The 19823-nt window shown below is 43.8% G+C and overlaps 1 protein-coding gene across 1 annotated transcript in view; it reads left to right on the forward strand.

Moving 5' to 3' along the window:
• The window catches only part of LOC132999932 (plexin-A2-like), a 64968-nt gene that overhangs the window by 24853 nt on the left and 20292 nt on the right, over nt 1–19823 (forward strand). The window contains exons 4-15 of the mRNA XM_061069739.1: nt 3660–3760; nt 6293–6416; nt 7542–7695; nt 8272–8368; nt 10189–10303; nt 11632–11832; nt 12719–12815; nt 13493–13692; nt 15448–15599; nt 16900–17017; nt 17991–18127; nt 18656–18823. Of these exons, the coding sequence (XP_060925722.1) occupies nt 3660–3760; nt 6293–6416; nt 7542–7695; nt 8272–8368; nt 10189–10303; nt 11632–11832; nt 12719–12815; nt 13493–13692; nt 15448–15599; nt 16900–17017; nt 17991–18127; nt 18656–18823 (1664 nt within the window). The remainder of the gene's footprint in view (nt 1–3659; nt 3761–6292; nt 6417–7541; nt 7696–8271; nt 8369–10188; nt 10304–11631; nt 11833–12718; nt 12816–13492; nt 13693–15447; nt 15600–16899; nt 17018–17990; nt 18128–18655; nt 18824–19823) is intronic.

The following is a 19823-nucleotide window of genomic DNA, read 5'->3' on the forward strand; positions in this document are numbered from 1 at the left end:
ACACAGGAATAAAATGTCACCTGTAGATATTTAAGTCTTTTAAAGAATTCAAAATAGACACCAATCTGTTTATAAGTTCTATTCATCTCAAGTTTATTTTTTTATCTTTAATATCTATTCAATTGTGTGTAAAATTCATTACGGTTTTAAATTTTAAAACATCACTACTTTCACACCCTGCACAATGGAATTAGTTCTAATAAGTCCTTATTCAAAACATGAATAATAAACGTGCAATAAAACAGTTTGCGATTAAATCCTGATATTACATGTCTCGATGAGTCCTCAACACTAAATCCTGGACATGACCTGATACATCCCTCCACCAGTCATGTGACCGGTTGGTTGGATTTCCCATGAGCCAGACTGAGGATATATGATGACAGCGGTGCAGCGATCTAAAAGCCTGCATGCTCATCTGACAGCATTGGTAAAGTTACAGTTAATCCGGATGAGTGTTTTAAGTGATAGAGCGAACTGGTAAGACGACAGGATCGAGCATTAAACGGGGGGGGGGGGGGGGGGGGGGGGGGAGGAGTGGACGTGATGATCGTCATCGGGTCCTGCGACAGTGGAAAAACTCTTCAAAACCAGGAAGAGTGAGATGTGGCCTCCAGGGAAACGGAGAATTCTCTTTGTTTGCTCTGAGTGATCACTTTCTGTTGAAGCAAATTATCCCAGAGAAGACAAAGCAAACAAAAGCCTGATGAGAAAAGTACAGCATCTGGTCATGAATGATTCATGAGGCCTCGACAGCATATTGAACACGAGCTGAGGACGGAGGCTCGATTCAGCCGGTCCGACAGGAAGTCACAGCAGAAGTGTTGTTCTGTGTTGTGTGGTCGGTCATCACAAGAATATGAACTTTCACTATTTTAACACTAACATGAACCGTTACTGTGCAAAACGTAGATGATTGCACGGTCCTTCCATTTGGGTTTGACCAATTACGTTTACATAATGGGGACGTTTCATTGGGCTGGACACAATTACAGGAACACCTGCTCTATTGTACCATTCAGAACGGAGCTGAAGTCCCAGAATCAACTCACTGTTGCTTTTCTACCTTCGCCAACGATGTTCTGTTGATTTCATTGCCGTTTGTTGCTTTGTCTGATATTTGCAGGCTTGCTAAAAAAAAGTACTGAACAGATTTCCATTGAATTTTGTGGAGGAAGGACCTATTAGATTTTGGGTTAAAGTTATAATAATAGTAAATTACACCCCATTATATGCGATTATATTTATCTGTCATTATGAAATCCCATTATGTAAATATTAAATTGTAAAACCTAGCATTGACATTTGTAGCCACTGTTGAAAAATATATATTTTGCAAAAGTCTGTTGTAATATGTCCTCTGTGCTCTTTTCTTCTTTGTCATTAATGATAAAACAAAGATGCTTTGAACAGAAAGAGGAGATTCTTTAAGTACGTTGTTGAAGTGAGCAGGTGTTTCTCCAGACAGAAGGAAGCTGATTCTGTATTTGTCGATGTGTTCAGATGTTGATTTCAGCAAATGCAGAGGATATGCATCTGCCCTCTGAAGCTTTCCATTTGTTATTGTGTTGTATGTACAAAATAACAGTACCCGGAGAATCCTGGTGGCCGGTGATTTAGACACAAACCATAATCATAGTAATTGTGTGATTGCAGTCGTGGATCCTTGTTGCAGCATCGTACCTGCCTCTCTTCCCTCTGCCTGTCTGTCTGTATCTAAACTGTTGATTTGTAGCTCAGGGGAAATTGAAAAAAAAGATCAGGACCAAACAAGAAGACCAATCGACAGGGAGGGAGTGTGATCAGCTCATCCACATACTGAGCTGCTATTGTAATTACTATCCTGTGGACATAACAACCTGAGGATATCTTATTTGAATTCAGCGTGGGCCGCTCCTGCTCTGGTCCGATCCACTAAACAAATCAACTCTGATGTGCAGCAAGAGCTTCACATTTGATTTTCAGCCGTGCAGCAGAAAGCAGAAGATCCATAGCTCTCGCCTTGGTAAAGGTCACGCTGCCAAACGGCCACAGACCAACTTTGTTAGTTTAGACGAGCTCCAGCCCACAACAATTCATGGATTATTCCTACTGCGTCAGATATGGACTTTAAGCCCTCGGCCCCACCCGCACTTCAAAATCATTTTGCCAATGGAATGCACTAAATGGGTTCTGAACTGCTGGGGGAAAGAAAAAAAAAAGAGAAAGTTATTTTGTGGGGAGCTGCAGATAATCCATTTTGCCAACACAGACCTGAGAGAGCGCCCACTTATGCTATCAAGAGCACCGGAGACTCTCTAATCCATAATCCACTCTTCATTTGTGATTGCTTACATCAGGAAATTGCTTGCATCATACGTCCAAACAGAGAATAATAACAAAGTATAAAATAACCGGGCTCAGGCTGCGGCTGCAACCTGGTTTTGTATGCAGGGCTGATGCTGGCTGGGCGACAGCTAATGGAGAGCTTATGCTTTGCCAGACGTGCACACACGGATGTGGCAGCAGTAGTGGAGTGTGTGGTTGTCTGTCAGTTTGTCTGTGTCTCTCTGCTGGCATGAGTTCCAGTGTGTGGGGGAAAATAGCAACACAAACCTACACTGTGTCCTCACAGAGTAATTACCATTGCGCGAGTCCACAAATGCGTTAGTGCTGCCAGGTCCTTTATCAAACGCTAGAAAGAAAAGTTAAATAAACACACTGCTGCCGAGAATGCTTTTCAAATAGCTGTGGTGTCATTTCATGAGCTTTCTACCATCTGCAGGGAGGAAAGAAATTTGATAAATCCTAATGTGGGCACAACTACAATACTGCATGTTGCAAATTTGTGTCAGCGGCGAGAAGTAGATACAAAATGGGGTTGTTTTCCTCGGGGATATTTTACAGTGTGCACTGCGATGAGGCTTCCATATATTGCAAATAGACAACATGATGAAACTGCCTTTGGTCTCTCCTCATCAGAAGTGCTTATTATTTCATCAGAGTGTTTTGGTTTGCACGCCTCCTGTGACCTTATTTCCACTACGTGGCAGTCATTTTTAACTCTAGCCACACAAAGAGTTGGAAACTTTAATCAAAAGAGTGACTTTTACATACAATTAGTGAGGAGGCGTGGAAGTGCATATTCAGTTCTCTTTGGATCGTAGGTGTTTGCTTTGGATGAACTTTACATAGATGCCATCATTTCTAAGGTAACTTTGATTTCAATGACTTTGAGTTTAGAATAAAATTTGACGGATTCTTTCTTGGATCATGTTCCATCTTTCCACCAAGTTTCATGATAATGTGTTCAGTCGTTTTTCAGTAATCCAGCTGATAATCAAACCAATCAACCAACCATTGTGTGGAAATATAAGCTCCTTGGCGGAGGGTGTGGAACTTGTGATAATTAGATTAGAACATTAATTTAGTTTTCTCGTTATGTGCCAGCAAATTAGTGAAATGCCAAATGTTATCATATTCCTTTAAAACTGTATTGATCATCTTGTTGGGCTGCTGGTTTGTCATACATCTGTTTGTATCTGGTTAAACTCTGAGCTTTTCTGCCTTCCCTGTGTTTCTGGTCTCCGCATTCTGGTCCGTCCATCAGCCTCCTTTGCACTTAACGTCTGTGATAGTTCCTGTCTTCCTTTAACCTCCCTGTCTTTCCTCTGCTGTAGGTGTCTCAGGTCCCTGTGGAGGCCTGTGAGCAGTACAGCACCTGCTCCGAGTGCCTGAGCTCTGGAGATCCACACTGTGGCTGGTGTGTCCTGTACAACATGTGAGTCTGCTCCCGTTATCTCCCCACACACACATGTCACCGCCGAGGGATTAAAACCCCCACATTGCTGTTTGCTAAACAGTTCATAAAATAAAGCCATAAATAGAACTGAGCACATGGTGGTTTGATTTGTGTGATTAAGTACAGCAGACTCCGAGTTCACCCCCAGTACAGCTGGTGGGACAAACGTAAAAAAAAAAGGGAAGTAGTTGTTGGACAGTGTGATTCCTCTTAAACAGCACTACTTAGGACAGCACAGACTGCAGGACCCCCAGATTTGACTGTCTGTCAGGCGGGAGAAGGATGGAGGAGGGAGGGATTAGCCTGACGTACCCAGCAGGGGTCCAAACCGGACCTCCACATACCCAGGGAACATTCTGGACCCGACGGAGCGAGCTTATCTCCTCCATCTTAATTATCCGACCCCAGGGTTAGCTTGCGTAATACCTTGATATGGACCCAAGGGGATTGGGGAGATTAAAAACCCTGTGTTTCTGAACCAGCCGCTGTGTTTGAAGCTGACCTCAGCCGGGGATTTTCCCCCATTTCATCATATGACATCTGCATTTCGGCGAGCGGGGGGGTATCTTGATGACGATCAACATTATTTAAATTGGGGCTCTCAGTGTGTTATCAAACTGCTATTGTAGTGAGAAGACAAAAATATATAATGTTTTGTTTTAATCTAAATTACCTCATTAAAAAGTTCCCCCCCCCCCCCCCCCCCCGTTTTTTCCTGAGTGCTGACTTTGTCTGCAAGTCCCATTACGCTGTTTATTTAAATTAGCGCCTCACACTTATCAGCGGGCAGATAGACTGTTGTTCCCGGGAGTTTCCCAAAGTGAATCATGATCCCTCACACTGCGGAATGAGGCTACTTTATTTCTCTGTCTATTAAATCCAGATTGAAGTCTGTTTTTGTCTTGCCTCTGAATAATCTCGCTGAGTGTCAGGGACATCACTTTGAGTACCTCACTTCCCGCCCCCCCCCCCCCCCCGCACGCTGCACCAAGCCACCTATCTGACAGAGTGTGTGTAGGGGGAGGGGGGTGGGGGGCGTAGCTGAACATGTAGGAAAGCCGAAAGGAAAAGGGGTCCATCAGACAAAACACGGTGAATAAAAGACGCAAAATAAAAGGCAATGAAAGAGAGCCGGGGATGAAAGCTGAGTTTTTTTTCCGAGGCACTTCAGCTGATGAGCGGTCAGGAGGTGACTGTCTGTACTCCTGTGGCTCCGGTCCGCCTCAAGGAGCCGAGCCAGCAACAGCTGTCACCGCGTTTCCATTCCGCCTTTATATTGCATTGTAATTACAGCCGAGGCCTCGGTGCTCTTTGAGCTCTCCCAGGAGGTGCCACCCCCTCAGCAGCATCTGAGAGTGTGTTAACGGAGCCGCTCCTCTCTGCATTACACATTTAACAGAATGAGATGACGGGGAACAGTTAGTATCCTGAATGCTGAGAACTCCGAAGCTGCCCCTTTCAAAGAAATCAGTATTAATACAATTACATAAAAAAAAAAAAAACATCCACAACAGCCTGTCAATTCTAAGACTGGACAAATGGATCTTTGCAAATTTGCTATAACTTAAATGTACTTTTACTTTGCACTGTTCTCCCTCTTTAAAGATCATAAAGGTCAAACTTTGCTGCCAACCCGTTCACTTCTGTCTTTTAATTGCCTGTTGGGGTCTGGGAGTGGAAACTTATTCTACTGTTACATTCTGCAAAGAAATTCAAAAAGTTCAAAAAGCCAAGAACCAAGAAGCTGATAGACATGTGCAAGGGAACATGATAATGCGTAGTAATGCTGATTTTCAACAGATATAACGTGTACACGCTTCACATCCTTGTTAGGCAGGACAGCTTGGACTCATGAGCTGTTTTTAGACATGAACCAAGGAAAATGTCCAGAGAATTGGGTTCGGACATTTTTCATGTTTTGCTTTAAACGTGGGAAGAACGCAGCAGGCGATTGTGCTTATCAGACGAATTCATGACGACGGGAAAATGTTCGGATCATTGACGCGATGGCAGCGCCCACGGGCGGGAAAGCAAGAGGCAGGACGTAAAAATTCAGATTTGGAAATCAAGTGTTTTTCTTTATAGCAAATCAATACCCTGGTTGGATCTTATCACTAAAAACTCTGAAATGTTTGTCTGCGTCTTTTTCGTATATGGAGCCTAATTTAACATGATCAATACGCCCACTCGCTCACATGAGCTCACTTTGACATTTGACTCGGGGGCTGGTAAGAAAAGTTACTCAGACCTTTGTGTTCTCCGATAGAAGCGCTCTGGAAAATGTCCGGACTTCAGTGCATGTCTCAGAGAAGCACTGGTAACGCCATTGGCTAATTAGTCCTGAAGGAATCAAGACACAGTCAGTTTTAAAGTTGAGGTCATGAACTTCTGTGCAAAAAAAAAGAAAGCGCAATACATCTAGCCTGACTAGAAATCTGTCCGTGCTTCCTAACTAAGATTGATGCACTTTTTTGTTTTCACATCCTGATTCTGTGTCTTGTTGCCTCACAGGTGCTCGAGGAAGGATCGGTGTCAGAGGGCAGAGGAGACCTTCCGCTTCGCCACTGACATCGACCGCTGTGTGAAAGTTATCGCTCATCCGGACAGCATTGCTGTGTCAGCACATAGTGTCCCTGTGAGTCCCTGCATCATTTCACCAGTCACAGCTGCTGTCAGTCCACTCACGTTGTTTATGAGTGATCCCTGTGAGTAGCCTTGTACGGCCACATGAGCAGTAAGTCTGCCAGAGGAAGCTGTGAGAGCTGAAGGGAAAATTGCATCAGCATCAGTTTATTTTGGTGTAAACATCTCAGATGAGAGACAATGTTGGAGTTGTTTTTGTGGCGATGAGCAACTCTGTCTTCATCTGTCTTTTCTGTTGAGTAAAAGGTTGATTAAATTCCCTGAAAGCTTAATTCCACTGTGTTTCTACAGTTGCCAGGTGAAGGGAGGAGTGAGGTACAGTAGGAGCCGAGGAACATTATCACCAGAGAACAGTTTGACATTTTGAGAAAAATACTTAATTGATTTAAATGTTAAAGCCAGGAGATGATTATCTGAGCAGAAAGACTGGAAGTGGAGGGAAACAGCTTTGCTAGCATGGAACTCTCCAAACGCAGCAGCTCCTCATGACCCACACCACGGGACCACACTTTGTTGTCAGAGAGCTCAAATGTACAATTACTTTTCTTGGACAGGAAATTCATTTTTTGGATTATATGTGGTTTCTAAACTTCAGATTTTGTGTGGATTAAAGGATCAGTGTGTCGAATTTAGTGACATCTAGTGGTGACGTTGCATGTTGCAGCTGAACACCCCTCCACTCACATTCCTCTCCCAATCATGAAGAAGGACCTATAGTAACCTTCAGTTGTCATAAAAACTCAAAAAGGGTTTTCCCGTTTTGGCTACTGTTAAAAACATGTTGACCTCCGTAAAGAGGAGCCTCTCCCGATGTAATTATAAAGCATTAAAATATAAAGGACCCATTATTTTTTTCTACAATGTTTGGTTTTAATTAGTTTGATGCTATAAAGTTAGGGTTGGATGAATTTTCAGGACCTAGACACAGTGGCTCCACACCACAATCTCACTGTCTCCAAGGGCAAGATAGCATCACCCACAGGTTATCCAGGATGTCTTGGCTTCATCATTATAAATTGGGACAACTTGGAAACATGTCGTCTTTATTAAACAGTCTATGGTACCAATGCACCAGTCTCATGTTTGATCCATGAAATCTTCTCCTTCTTTCTTTTAGCTTCTGCTGGAGGTGAATAACGTTCCAGACCTTTCGGCCGGAGTCACCTGTTCCTTTGGCCAGCAAGCCCAAGTGGAGGGCCACGTCAAGGGGGACAGGGTCATGTGTCTCTCCCCGGCCGGGAAGGAGGTCCCACAGATACCAGAGGGACAAGGTGAGCTCAGACTTCATCAGGTGTCAAAACGAAAACTTAAAGTCACCAACAACAGCTGAGGAGCTTAAAATGTCAAGACTCCAGAAACACAAACCAAAAGCAGCTTTCTCTTCCCATTGACCACCCTGCGTTTTTTTTATTTTTTAAGTTTATCCCGAGAGTTTAATAAGTAGCACGGAGCTGTAGAATTTCCCTCTGAGCAAATACAGTAATCCTTCAATTGAAGTTTTCTGACTGAAGGTTTTTCTCAAGACAACAGCAATGTGCCCTTGCAGCGACGCAAACACCAGGTGGCTCTTTGCAGAAGGGAGATAAAAGCATTAACATTTCTCTCATTTTGACCTCCTCTCTTCACTCATTGTTTTCTCTCACCCGCTTCTACTTTTTTTTTGTGCCTCTCTCTCTCACTCACCTTTCAATTTTTTTCATCCTGTTATCCCCTCGCATATTTTTTTTTTGTTCTGTTCACTCATTACCCCCCGCCCCTCTCTCTCTCTCTCTCTCTCTCTCTCTCTCTCTCTCTCTCTCTCTCTCTCTCTCTCTCTCTCTCTCTCTCTCTCTCTCTCTCTCTTTCAGACTGGGCTGGCGTGGAACTTCGTCTAAACTCAAAGGAGACGGGTCAAATGGTCGCCAGCACGGAGGTGAAGTTCTACAACTGCAGCACCCATCAAACGTAAGTCCCAGCTGCCACTGCCCCTCCTGCATCCCCCCCACCCCCTCCCTACTCCCAACCCCCACCTCTGATTTGCCCGATAGATGGTGTAGCACGACTTAATTTAGGGCAATGACGCACTGATGCTCACAAGCCCACTTAAGATGGGGCTGTTAGATAACCTCGGAGTTCAATTTATCTGTCAGGTTTCATTTGAGTCAACATGATGCACTCGCCCTGGTTTGTTTGTTTACGGTTTGCTTAAAGTGGCAGCTTGGCAAACTGTGGGAAATGTTCATGTCTGAAAACAGCTTGTGAGTAGTCGACGGGTTACCAGTTGAAAGTAGGAATGTTTCTTTTGTTCTCGAAGTGTTATTGGGATTTGATTTTACACTCGCTGACTTCCACTGTGCCATGAGCAGCTTGATTGAGGGCATTGATAATAAGTTCACTCTGGGAGGGACAATTTGACTGATCGTATTCAAGGCCAAACCCAGGAAATTAGCTAAAAGTGGACACACATGACGTCTATTCAAATTACCCTTTGACTGCAGCCTGAATGAGCAAATACAGCCGTATTAAGCCATTAGAGGAAAACAGTTGGAGTCTCATCATAGCCACCCCACAACAATATGTCCTCCATTAGCTGTGAGGTGACCACATGAACCCGTGTGATTAATATTTCAGACCGAGCTCATTCCTCGCCCAGCACCTCTCCCTCCACCTCCATCACCTCAACATCACATAACCCCCTGTAATTAATTATCCAGAGTTTGCAGCACCCTGCCACTTACTTCTATTTATAGCCAACCCCCCAAATTTCTTTCTCTCACACACAAATACACACAAGCACACATTTCCACATCCATACTGGCCCTGGGCAGCTTATTGATATCAACATGTAATGGTGCTGCAGAACATTTATTTGCACTTCTAGTTTGCGATGAGCTGCAATAATCGAAGTAGTGTTTTTTTCACATTTCTCAAGGTTTCATCTTATTGCACAAGTGTGTTCAGGAGAAAAGACTGGGCTCGTGCATGGATCTGTTTTCTTCCTGTGCAGTGGTACATCTCTATTATACACAGCAGAGTCCATATTGCCCCCACTGGGAAATAGCACATGATCAATTTGCAGCTCTCCAATTGCTCTGTTTGGTGTATCAACAGCTGCGGATCGCTCTTTTCTCCATTCTCTCATCTACTGACCTCTCACTTCTTCTCCCTGAGCTGAATCAGCACCGCCTCCATGTGTTGTCGACTAAAATGTGATTAAATCCAGTCCCACCGGGTTGTTTCAGCCCAACTTTAATCCACAGCTGACCGCTGGCTGCAGTCGACTCCACAGAATCAGAGGCAGGGATGCTGCACAATTCGACCCATCAAATCTGCGTTTGGCACTTTCATTCCAAAGTTTGTCATAATCCAGAATTCCATGGGTGACTGCACAGTGAAAACTGAAGAGACTATAAAACACTGCTGTACATCTGACAAGGACGATATGTCTGTGATAGATATAAGCTTCCAAATGATTTGATATAGTACAACACTGTTACAGTGTTTGAAAGGCTTCAAGAGAACGTAATTAATTGTGCATTAATTGTCATGCACAACAAAAACAGCCATCCATGGTTCCTGCTCAGAAACTGAGGGCATCGGTCCTTCTCTTTTCAATCCTCTCCACAGAGGAGAAGAAGATGTACAGTCGATTAAGGGCACAAAGGGAGGGAAGGATTCATTTTCAACAAATTGCCTCAAAAAGGAACTTATCAGACAAGCAGAGCAATGAAAATGTTGCTTGGTCCGTGTGCGGTGTTTACTAATGCGTTCATTTCATCCTGCAGGTGTCTGTCCTGTGTAAACAGCACTTTCCGCTGCCACTGGTGTAAATACCGCAACCTGTGCACCCACGACCCGAGCAGCTGCTCGTTCCAGGAGGGAAGAGTCAACGCCTCGGAGGTGCGTTAACACAGAGACACTGCAGAGTCACCGTTTCATCAGCTAATTAAATTGTTGCTTTCAAGAGCACAGTCTATCTTTTCCAATGGGACACTTTTACCTCGAGGACACAATCTACAATTCAAATTTTAGAACACTCTATAGCGTCACTACAAAGGAATCCATCAGAGTACTTGTGTCTTCATTTAAATGCTAATACCAGCATGTTAAAATGTATGCCGTAACAATGCTTACAAGCCGATGCTATATAGACTTAATGCTTTCACACTTTCGCTAGCAGGTTAGCATACCCTTGAATGCTAACCTGCTTATTCACACTTTATCTTATATACTGCTAAAAAGTGAGCTGAGGCTGATTCAATCATAAAACAAAGTATTAGATGAATGGAAAAATTTTACCCAATGGCGGCGCTTGAGAAAAAATGGGATCATCACCAAGTCACCATCCAGGACACATGTCGTCCTGCATGGGACACACATCCTAAATAACATGGTCATCTATTCAAAAGCTGCTAAAAAGGTACAAAAAAAAAAAAGTCAGGAAAAAAAGTCAGGATATTAAAGTCGTAAGGATCCGTCTGCTAGAATAAAATTGTCTGTCTCAGATTTAATGTCACTAGATTTTGAGATGTTTAACTGGGACAATTTGACCTCACATGAGAAAAGAAGCTCAATGATTTTATTAGAACTTGTTCTTTGGTAACCATGGATACATGAACCTGATGTAATAGCGACCCATCATATTATTGAGATGATATTTCAGTCTGTAACCAAGTCACTGTCAGCCCCATAAAGCAACGCTGGCTAACATTTCTGACTGGGCCATTTAAAGCATTTAATTATATTTATCAATAACAAAATACTATCAATAACCCAAGAGGATATAAATACTTTGACAAACTGTTTCAAAATATATCGCCCTTGAGAATCTAATGCATGAAAATACAGTGTATTTCCACAACAGACCACAGCTTTACATGCAGTTTACTGTAGTGGAAAGTAGCATGTAGCTGATGAATGCAAATTACATTGGGATTAACAATTTATTTGCCCCATTAATCCCTGTGCTACATTAGTCCTTCATGTATTTTTTCATAATGCAGATACATATACCACATGTAGACACCAGTGTAGACATGGAGATATATAGTATATAAATAGACAGTTATATTTAGGGCTGTAAATATCCAGAGTTGTGTAAGTGCTATTCACAGTAGGTATGATAGAGCAGAAATATTAAGCACAGGTAAACTTGGCTAATATGCTAAGTTTAATGACCTACTACTGTGAACTGAACAATTATTATGTTTGTGTTTGTGTTTTTGTAGGACTGCCCTCAGCTCCTTCACTCTGGGGAAATTCTCATCCCGGCCGGCGAAGTCAGACCCATCACCCTGAAAGCCCGGAACCTTCCCCAGCCGCAGTCGGGCCAGCGAGGCTACGAGTGCGTGGTGCACCTGCAGGGCGTCAGCCACCGGGTCACGGCGCTGCGCTTCAACAGCACCAGCGTGCAGTGCCAGAACAGCTCGGTATGACCTCAAACAGTCCCAGGGGGAGTCTTACAGCTGTCAAAAGAGGCAGACATCTTGGAATGCTGTGTAGGCAAGGTACATAGGGTACATGAGGTGTTGAGCAAACTGGGGAGAAAGTAGAGGAAAGGGAAAGTGATGAGGGAAAGAGCAAAGCACAGGAGAGAAAGAAAGAGTAAGGAACAGAAAGAGGCTAAATGGTTGGAGGGCGTGACCTCAGTGTGACCTTGTCTGGTTAGTTAGGCCCGGTGGTGCAGTGGTTAGCATGTCCTCCCTGTGTCTGGTTTTCTCTGGGTTCTCCTGCTTCCTCCCACAATCCAGAGACGAGCAGATGGAGGTTAGGTTGACTGAAGACTAACCGTAGGTGAATGGATGTCTGTCTCAGTATGTTGTCCCTGCAATACATTACCGACCTGTCCGTGGGTACACCCTTGGCTCCAGCTCCACCTGCGACAACAGATTTAGTCAATGGATGGATGGACAGACATCTAGGTGTTCACATAAGGTCACAGGTTTGGGGTGAAGTCAGGAGATTTATAAGCGGAGTTTGTTGCACAGTGCAAACGACAGAAGAGATATTCAAATGCAGCACGTTACCTTGTTCCTTCGTGACAATGGGCAAAAAGGCCATTTTCTTTAGATGTGGATGATTGGCCACCACAGTCAGGGTTTGTGTCCCCACATGTCAGAGAGGAGAGGAGCAGACAACCATGGCAGGAATGACAGATGGTTAAAAGCTTCGTCTCCCGGCTGCACTTTCATCCTCTCACCCCCCCACCACCACCCTTCTGTCTTTCTCTATCTTTTTTTCTCCTCTTTATCTCTTGTATCTCGGACTTTCTCTCTTCCTATGCACACTCCCTCACTCTGCGTATCTGCTTTCCAGTACGTGTACGAGGGTGTGAAGATCAGTGACCTGGCAGTGGACCTCTCCATCGTATGGAACGGCAATTTCATCATCGACAATCCCGAGAAGATTAAAGGTAACTCTGCAATCCATCACTGCCAGACCAGAGGAGTGTAAAGCACTCAATCCTCGGGGGGAAAGGTGGGCCACAGAGAACACTTCAAGGCTCCCAAACGGCCTTGAGAGAAAGTTCACAAAAGCAAGGTGTGATATCAAAAAGCACCCAATCACTTGTGCTCCTGGAGAGGTGAAGATGGAATCCTCATATTTGCTCAGTTCGGCTCTTACGGCTTCTCCTGGTCATGTCTTCATCAGCAGGCGGGTTTGACAGTCGTCATTACGGGTTTTAGTCAAGGATTTACACAGCTGTGGCCATACATTTTAACAGGCCACTGTCATAATTTCGTTATTTTTATATGGGCATAAATAAAGGTGGCTAACTTGAGAGAGGGTGTAAGAGACAGACTTCAAAGACAGGTTTATTGGATTACTTTGAAATCTGGTTCGAAGCAGAATTATGAATTTATTGAATTCACAAGGCAACACTCTGTGGTTGAAGTCAGTTATTGGAGATAAATCTAAACACTGCAAAATATGATTGTTTTAGATCCAATTAGTTCATGTGTTGTATTTTGTGAGCTTAATTTACTTGTGATTCATCTTTTGACAACATCAGAACCATTCCTATTGTCACGTGAAATGACTTTAAATCATAACGACTGATAACCAGATGTCCTCTGCGTTACGCCACAGTGCATTTCTACAAGTGCAGCGCCCAGCGGGACAGCTGTGGCATGTGTCTGCGGGCGGAGAGGAAGTTCCAGTGCGGCTGGTGCAGCGGCGAGGGCAGATGCACCATGAAGCAGAATTGTCCTCCCATCTCCCCCTATGCGAGCCGCTGGCTGGACCTCTCTGCCAGGAACGTCAAGTGCACCAACCCACGCATTACCGAGGTTTGTTGTTGGTTTGGAAAGTCGGCCAGTCCCCCAGTCGGTCCACCAGTCAGTCTACCAGTCAGTCCACCAGTCAGTCCACCAGTCAGTCACTTTGCACCCCCAAGGACAAACATATCGTACATTTAAATTATACAGGAGATGTGTTTCTTTATTCCACTGGTTAGTTAAGAGTTTTGATTTGTGTAGATTTAGTATAGAAGACTTCTGCCAAGGCCAAACAGTCCCAATCAAATTCAATCGAGCACACACTCACATATATCAGTTCCCTATATAAACTGGTATAGGTCAGAGAAGAACCATTTAAATTTTGGTGCGGATCCAGATCAGGGGGTGGATCAAGGAATATTTTTAACATTTGGAAACAGCTGCTCATTAAGTTCCAGCAGAAATTCCGATTTTCCCACTTTTCATCTCTCTCCCGGAAAAAACTTTATATTAACAACGAACACTAATTCTACTTTCCACTTTGCAGTTTCCTGTCCAAATATCTGTTTACCTGAGACCATCCTGCATTTCATTGTACAGTGGCTGAATGCATTAAGTGCCTGGTAGCTAAACGAATTCGGTCTGTCTAGAGCGGCGATCGATCTTTTATGTCCCAAACTCCTGTTCGTTCTCCTGAATGAGGAACAGTGGGTCAGGAGCAGAGATGCAGGGCTCTCCCACTTCAAAGAGCCGCGAGCCTTTGATGTCGCTGTCGCATTATTAGCGTTCCTGAAGGAGCCTCAGCGCAGTGAATCAACTATCAAGTGCTGCTCAGGAGCGGAGGGAGAGTGGTCCGGGCCAAGCTCTTGTTCAGCTCTGCAGGTCCAGAGGTTTCCTGCTGGGATGGTGAACTTTACACTGGAAAGGACAGTGAATAGGTTTCTCCCAAGGCTTTGTTATTCACTGCAGTGTTCAAGTTAGTTTTGAATAACTCTGGATCTCAAGGACTCTTCAATACACTCACCACTCTCTTTAAGGTGAACTCAATGTGGGCCTTTGAAGGTTTCGTCCACACATCCATTTAAAAACCATCCACCCTGGCGTCCTCTCCTGCAACTAAGCAACAAACTGCACATTAGAGTGCATCATGTTTACATCAGCACACACATGACCAGAGTGTGTGAGCAGTCATGTGATGTGTTCTCTAGTGTGTTAGAAGGGAGGGACATTGTTTCTGATATGGAGCTTAAAAACTAATTTGGAAGGAGATGTTTTCCAACGTTCCAATGTTTTCTAAGATGTGCTAAAACTTGTGATGGATTCTTGAAAGAAGCTAAAGGAATCAAGGATCTAAATCAAGCCCATTCCATGAAGCACTTTTTAGGGTTTCAGATTTAACCAGTGTACATTTTAAGCTTCAGTATTTGAACTGGTCGAAACACAGTTGATATTTTGTGAGAGCACTATAAATCCTTGGTGTCATATTTTTAAACCAGGACTTAGAAAGAAATACGATACTGTGTCACCATTTCTTTCGGGTTGTAAATTCATGCGACTCCAGTAAAACTGTAACTAATGACATTGTTCTGCAGTTAAACTCTTTCTACGGCACATTATTCTCCAACATGGGAAACTGTGGATATTATTTCTTCTGACTGAAAATAATCTCTTTATGAAAAATTAACATAAAATTTAAAATTAAATGTGAGGCAAAAGATAATTACAGTCTGTAATTATAATTAAAGTAAAAGCCTGTGGACTATAAAAAACACTGTACAATAAATTTGACTTCCTCTTATTATTATTTCGCTTTTCTTTCCAATCTAGGTGAGCCCAGTGGCCGGGCCTGTGGAGGGGGGCACCCTGGTGACCATCCAGGGCCTGAACCTGGGTCTGTCCTTCTCCGAGCTGGAGGGCAACGTGGAGGTGGCAGGAGTGCAGTGCAGGCCGCAGGAGGACGGATACATCACAGCAGAACAGTAAGAGACTCCTCCCCTCCTCTGCTCACACACACATACACACACATGGATTCATACGATCATTGATTTTCTTTTCTTATTTGATCTCATCTTACAATTATTTTTGTTCCTATTAGACAAGTATATAGAGGGAAGGAGTAGAGAGGGTTAATAATGATGATGGATTCATCTTTCATTTGTGAATATTGTTTTATTCCTCTTTTTATGAAGCATTCAAATATAAACTGATGAATACTTTGTAACTGTAGATACACAAGACACACTGCACAAACATGCAAATACACACACAGACACACACAAGGAAATACACACATGCAATCTCTCTCTCACAATTTTGATCACAGACTCATTCTCAGTCTGTGAATAAGCCGGAGCTCATTGATGCCTCAACAGGTTATAGTATCGTGGGGGGGGGGGGCTTTGCATTGCTCTGGTGCAGGCAGAGCCAATGGAGGAGACAGTCTTTGTGTCACTCTACTCATGAAGCTGCCGGCACAGCTGTAATTGAAATGCGCTGCGTGTTGCTGACTGGAGGGACAATCGGTTAACCATGTGTTTCTCTCACAGCCGTGTAATGCGATTGGGCTCCGGCGGCACGGCGACTTTATTTATATCCTTGTAAAAAAAGAAGAGAGAAAAGAACATGCCAGCAGAAAATTGGAAAAGGTCTCCTGATGTATGAATAGACAGATTGGGTGGGGACGATTCATTGGGTGCTCTCATTGTATCGGAGGACTCACAGATTCCCGCACGGCGGCTGTGTGTTAGGCGGGGGGGGGGCATTAATTTGGCTCACGCGGTGCTTTAAAACATGGCATTACAGCTGTTACAGCCATTAATTTCAACATGGGGTCAGTTGCTATAATGACTTATTCATGGCACACTTTATCTCATTGACCTGACAGGCAATACTGATTCATCGAAGAAAACCCCTGTGTTGTCATGGCAACCGGAGGTAATGGTGGGTGGCAATCTTGCTGGAGATGGGGAGGGGTGCAGTTTATCATCTGAGTTATATCGCTGTTATAGGTTTCCCATTAGGAAGAAAGATGACCCTCTGTATTGACCCACAACTCCTATGAAAGTCTGCCTCAATCACACTCGCCAGCAGAGGCCATATCCCCTCCAGTGCAGTTCATAACAAATGTGATACAGTGCAGCGATTCTGTGTGTGTGTGTGTGTGTGTGTGTGTGTGTGTGTGTGTGTGTGTGTGTGTGTCTGGCTGGTGTGATTACTCGTATGCATGACCATGTGTTGCATGGCTGTGTGTTCATGTCTTTGCGCGTTTTGTCTCGACAGGATTGTGTGTGAGATGGCCGTGGCTCCCAGAGGAAGCGCACCAGGTCCGGTCAGGCTGTGCGTTGGTGAATGTAGACCAGAGCTCCGGGCCCAGTCCTCCCAGCTCTACTCTTTTGTGGTAATGTTTGACACCGAAACAGATTTAGCTTGAAACAAACGGATTAGAGTACGGCTGAAGGCGCGATTGCAGCTGAAAGCTAACAACCAGATCGATCTGTTAATACCTCAGCAAACATAAACTGTTGAGAAGGAATCCGACATTTGATTTCATCTCTCAAGTGCAGCCAGGGGATCTGCTCATCTTTAGGTTCAAATAATGACTTTCATGACCTTTTTTAGGAATTAGGAAGGCTTCGCTACATAGTTGTTGTAAACACTAAACAAGCAGTATAACCAGTAAATGACTCTCAGGACATCGTGCTTCTTCCAGAGCCGGCAGAGTGCTTGTGCTTTTCAGAGCTTATGTGCAAATCCAGTGTTTTACAGCTTATTCTCCCGAAACGTTTTGAGACAAAGTTGGCATCTCTCCTCAATGGAAAACGCTGGATTTTGTCAATCCTCTAAACACTTCTCTTTAAAATCACATCTATCCATTGCTGAGTCCATAGAGAGTGGGCTACATGACTCAGGGGTCTGCTCGTGCTCGCTGCGTCATGTTCTTAAAGGTGAACTACTGAAAACTAGCCTACACAAAAAGACGTTGCAGAAACAATGATGTGAGATATCAAATTCTGGTCAAATATATCATAAATAAGCTAAATATAGAGATCAAATTCCATTTTTAGACCTTGAATAGTTAATATCGGTTAAAAGTTAGAATCCGCAGGTTCCTCGAGTACATCATAGATTTTACAGGAGCTTAAAACTTCATTATGAAAACTAAAGACAAACCGCTATTTTTACAATTTTCTTGTTGATTTCAACTTTCTTTTTAGTTGCTTAAGAAGTTCTTTGCTCCACATTTTAAACACATTTTGAAGCTACATTAAGCCAAAGCCGAGGAAGAATGGAGCCTTTCGGAATCAGCAGATTACTAAGACTAATTGTATTCTGTGTGTGACCTGAGTTGAATGAATTCTGGTTCTCCACAGATCCCCTCCATGTTAGCGCTGACCCCCGGCAGAGGACCTGAATCCGGGGGCACCAAAGTCACCATCGTCGGGGAGAACCTGGGAGCCGGCAGCTCGGTTAACGTGTACTTCGGTAATCAGACCTGTGAGCTCTACAGGTGAGACTGAAGATAATAGAACCAGCGGATGCTCTTTCAGCTGCACAGTCCTAAATACTCAACAGAGACAGAGTGAGACTGTTTTCACGCCATATTAAAGTTTAAACTCCCTCTCATATCCATGAAACACAGTCAGATATTGTTCTATTTAAAGAAGCACATTTAAGACACAATTAAGTATCTGTTAAAAGAAAAGACTTAATGATGAGGATGTTGTAACCCACAACGATAGGTATTGTTCACTGTGTATTTATAGATATCTCTTTAAAGTTCAAAATGCCTCACGTGGCAGGAGTCGGGCGGCTGAGGCGAGGAGACCATTAGTTTGAGCGCCCTCTGCTAATTACACTGTTCCTCTCCTAATGCGTCTGTAACAAGGAGGAGATGGGGCTGTAATGAATCCTCTCTCCTCAGGGTAATGTGCGTGGATCTGACCTGCCTTAAATCAGGGATTTGCCACTGCAGGAGAAAGTAGGCTGTCGCATTCAAAGGCAGGAATAAATCCCCCTCTCTTGATTCTGCCACCAGGAGGACAGCGTCGGAGATCGTGTGCTTCTCTGCGCCCTCGGTGACGGGGGCGGGGCCAGTGCCGGTCAGTTTGAGAGTGGACCGGGCCAGAGCTCTTGGAAGTCTGGCCTTTGAGTACATAGAGGATCCGACGGTACAGCGCATCGAGCCCCTGTGGAGCATAACCAGGTAACACTGATGCAATACAATGGAGGGGAAATCAGGATGTCATGCCACGATTCCCCAGAAGCAGACTTTGGGCTTGTTAACCTTGTCAGAACCTTTAATGGTTTTGTTGGGACATAAAAACTTTAGGGCCTATCTCATAAAACCTGCGACGATGCTTTACACTGAGATCACAAATTATTGTTAGGTGCAAATTGCTGATAAGTTTGTGAGTTCCTGCAGGTCTCTCACACTCACACATGGGTGACAAGCATAGTGTTAATTTGGGGTTTGAGTTTAAATGGGACATAATTAATAGGCGAGAAAATGATCTCATGTTGTGAACAACAGTTTTAATGGTGCAAATTCAGAATAATGGGCCCCAGGTTGATTGGTGACTAATTATTAGTGGGAGCTTGAACTGCTCTTCACATTGTCTTTCTGATATTGATATTTATAAGACAATGTCATGTGCTTAGTCTTAATGCTTCATATCCCAAACATTCCAGCGTACAAAAGTTACAAATCTATATTTCTATGAAGTATAACATCATATTTTATATATATCATAGTATACAATTCATGGGAATTTTGCCTTAAACAATCTAATAGATCTTAAATGTGGCTGCTTGCTGCAGATTAGTATGAGAGCAGACAATCTGTGGATTAGCTGGCGTATCAGGGTCACATGGAAAGCATTGTGGAGAACTAAGGTGTTGTCAATTAGAAAATATATCATTATTTAACAACCTTGCACTGTGATCACAAGAGGATGACTCGTGTACACAAATAGAATTCATGTTCCATTTAATTGAAATTCTCTTGAAACAGCCTCCGGTATCACACGGTGACGGCGAAGTTGCCGGAATAAACATCTCCATCACAGCTGAGCGCTGCGTTACCTGTTCTCCACTGAATTAATGATGGCACTTCATTTGGGCTCGGGCAGTCAGCACGGCGTCCCTGCAGATTAGACTTCAGAGAGACACCCTGGCCCTCAGCCTGGTGACAGGAGCGGCTTCGT

This window comes from Limanda limanda, chromosome 4 (assembly GCF_963576545.1).
Source record: "Limanda limanda chromosome 4, fLimLim1.1, whole genome shotgun sequence".
Taxonomy (NCBI): domain Eukaryota; kingdom Metazoa; phylum Chordata; class Actinopteri; order Pleuronectiformes; family Pleuronectidae; genus Limanda; species Limanda limanda.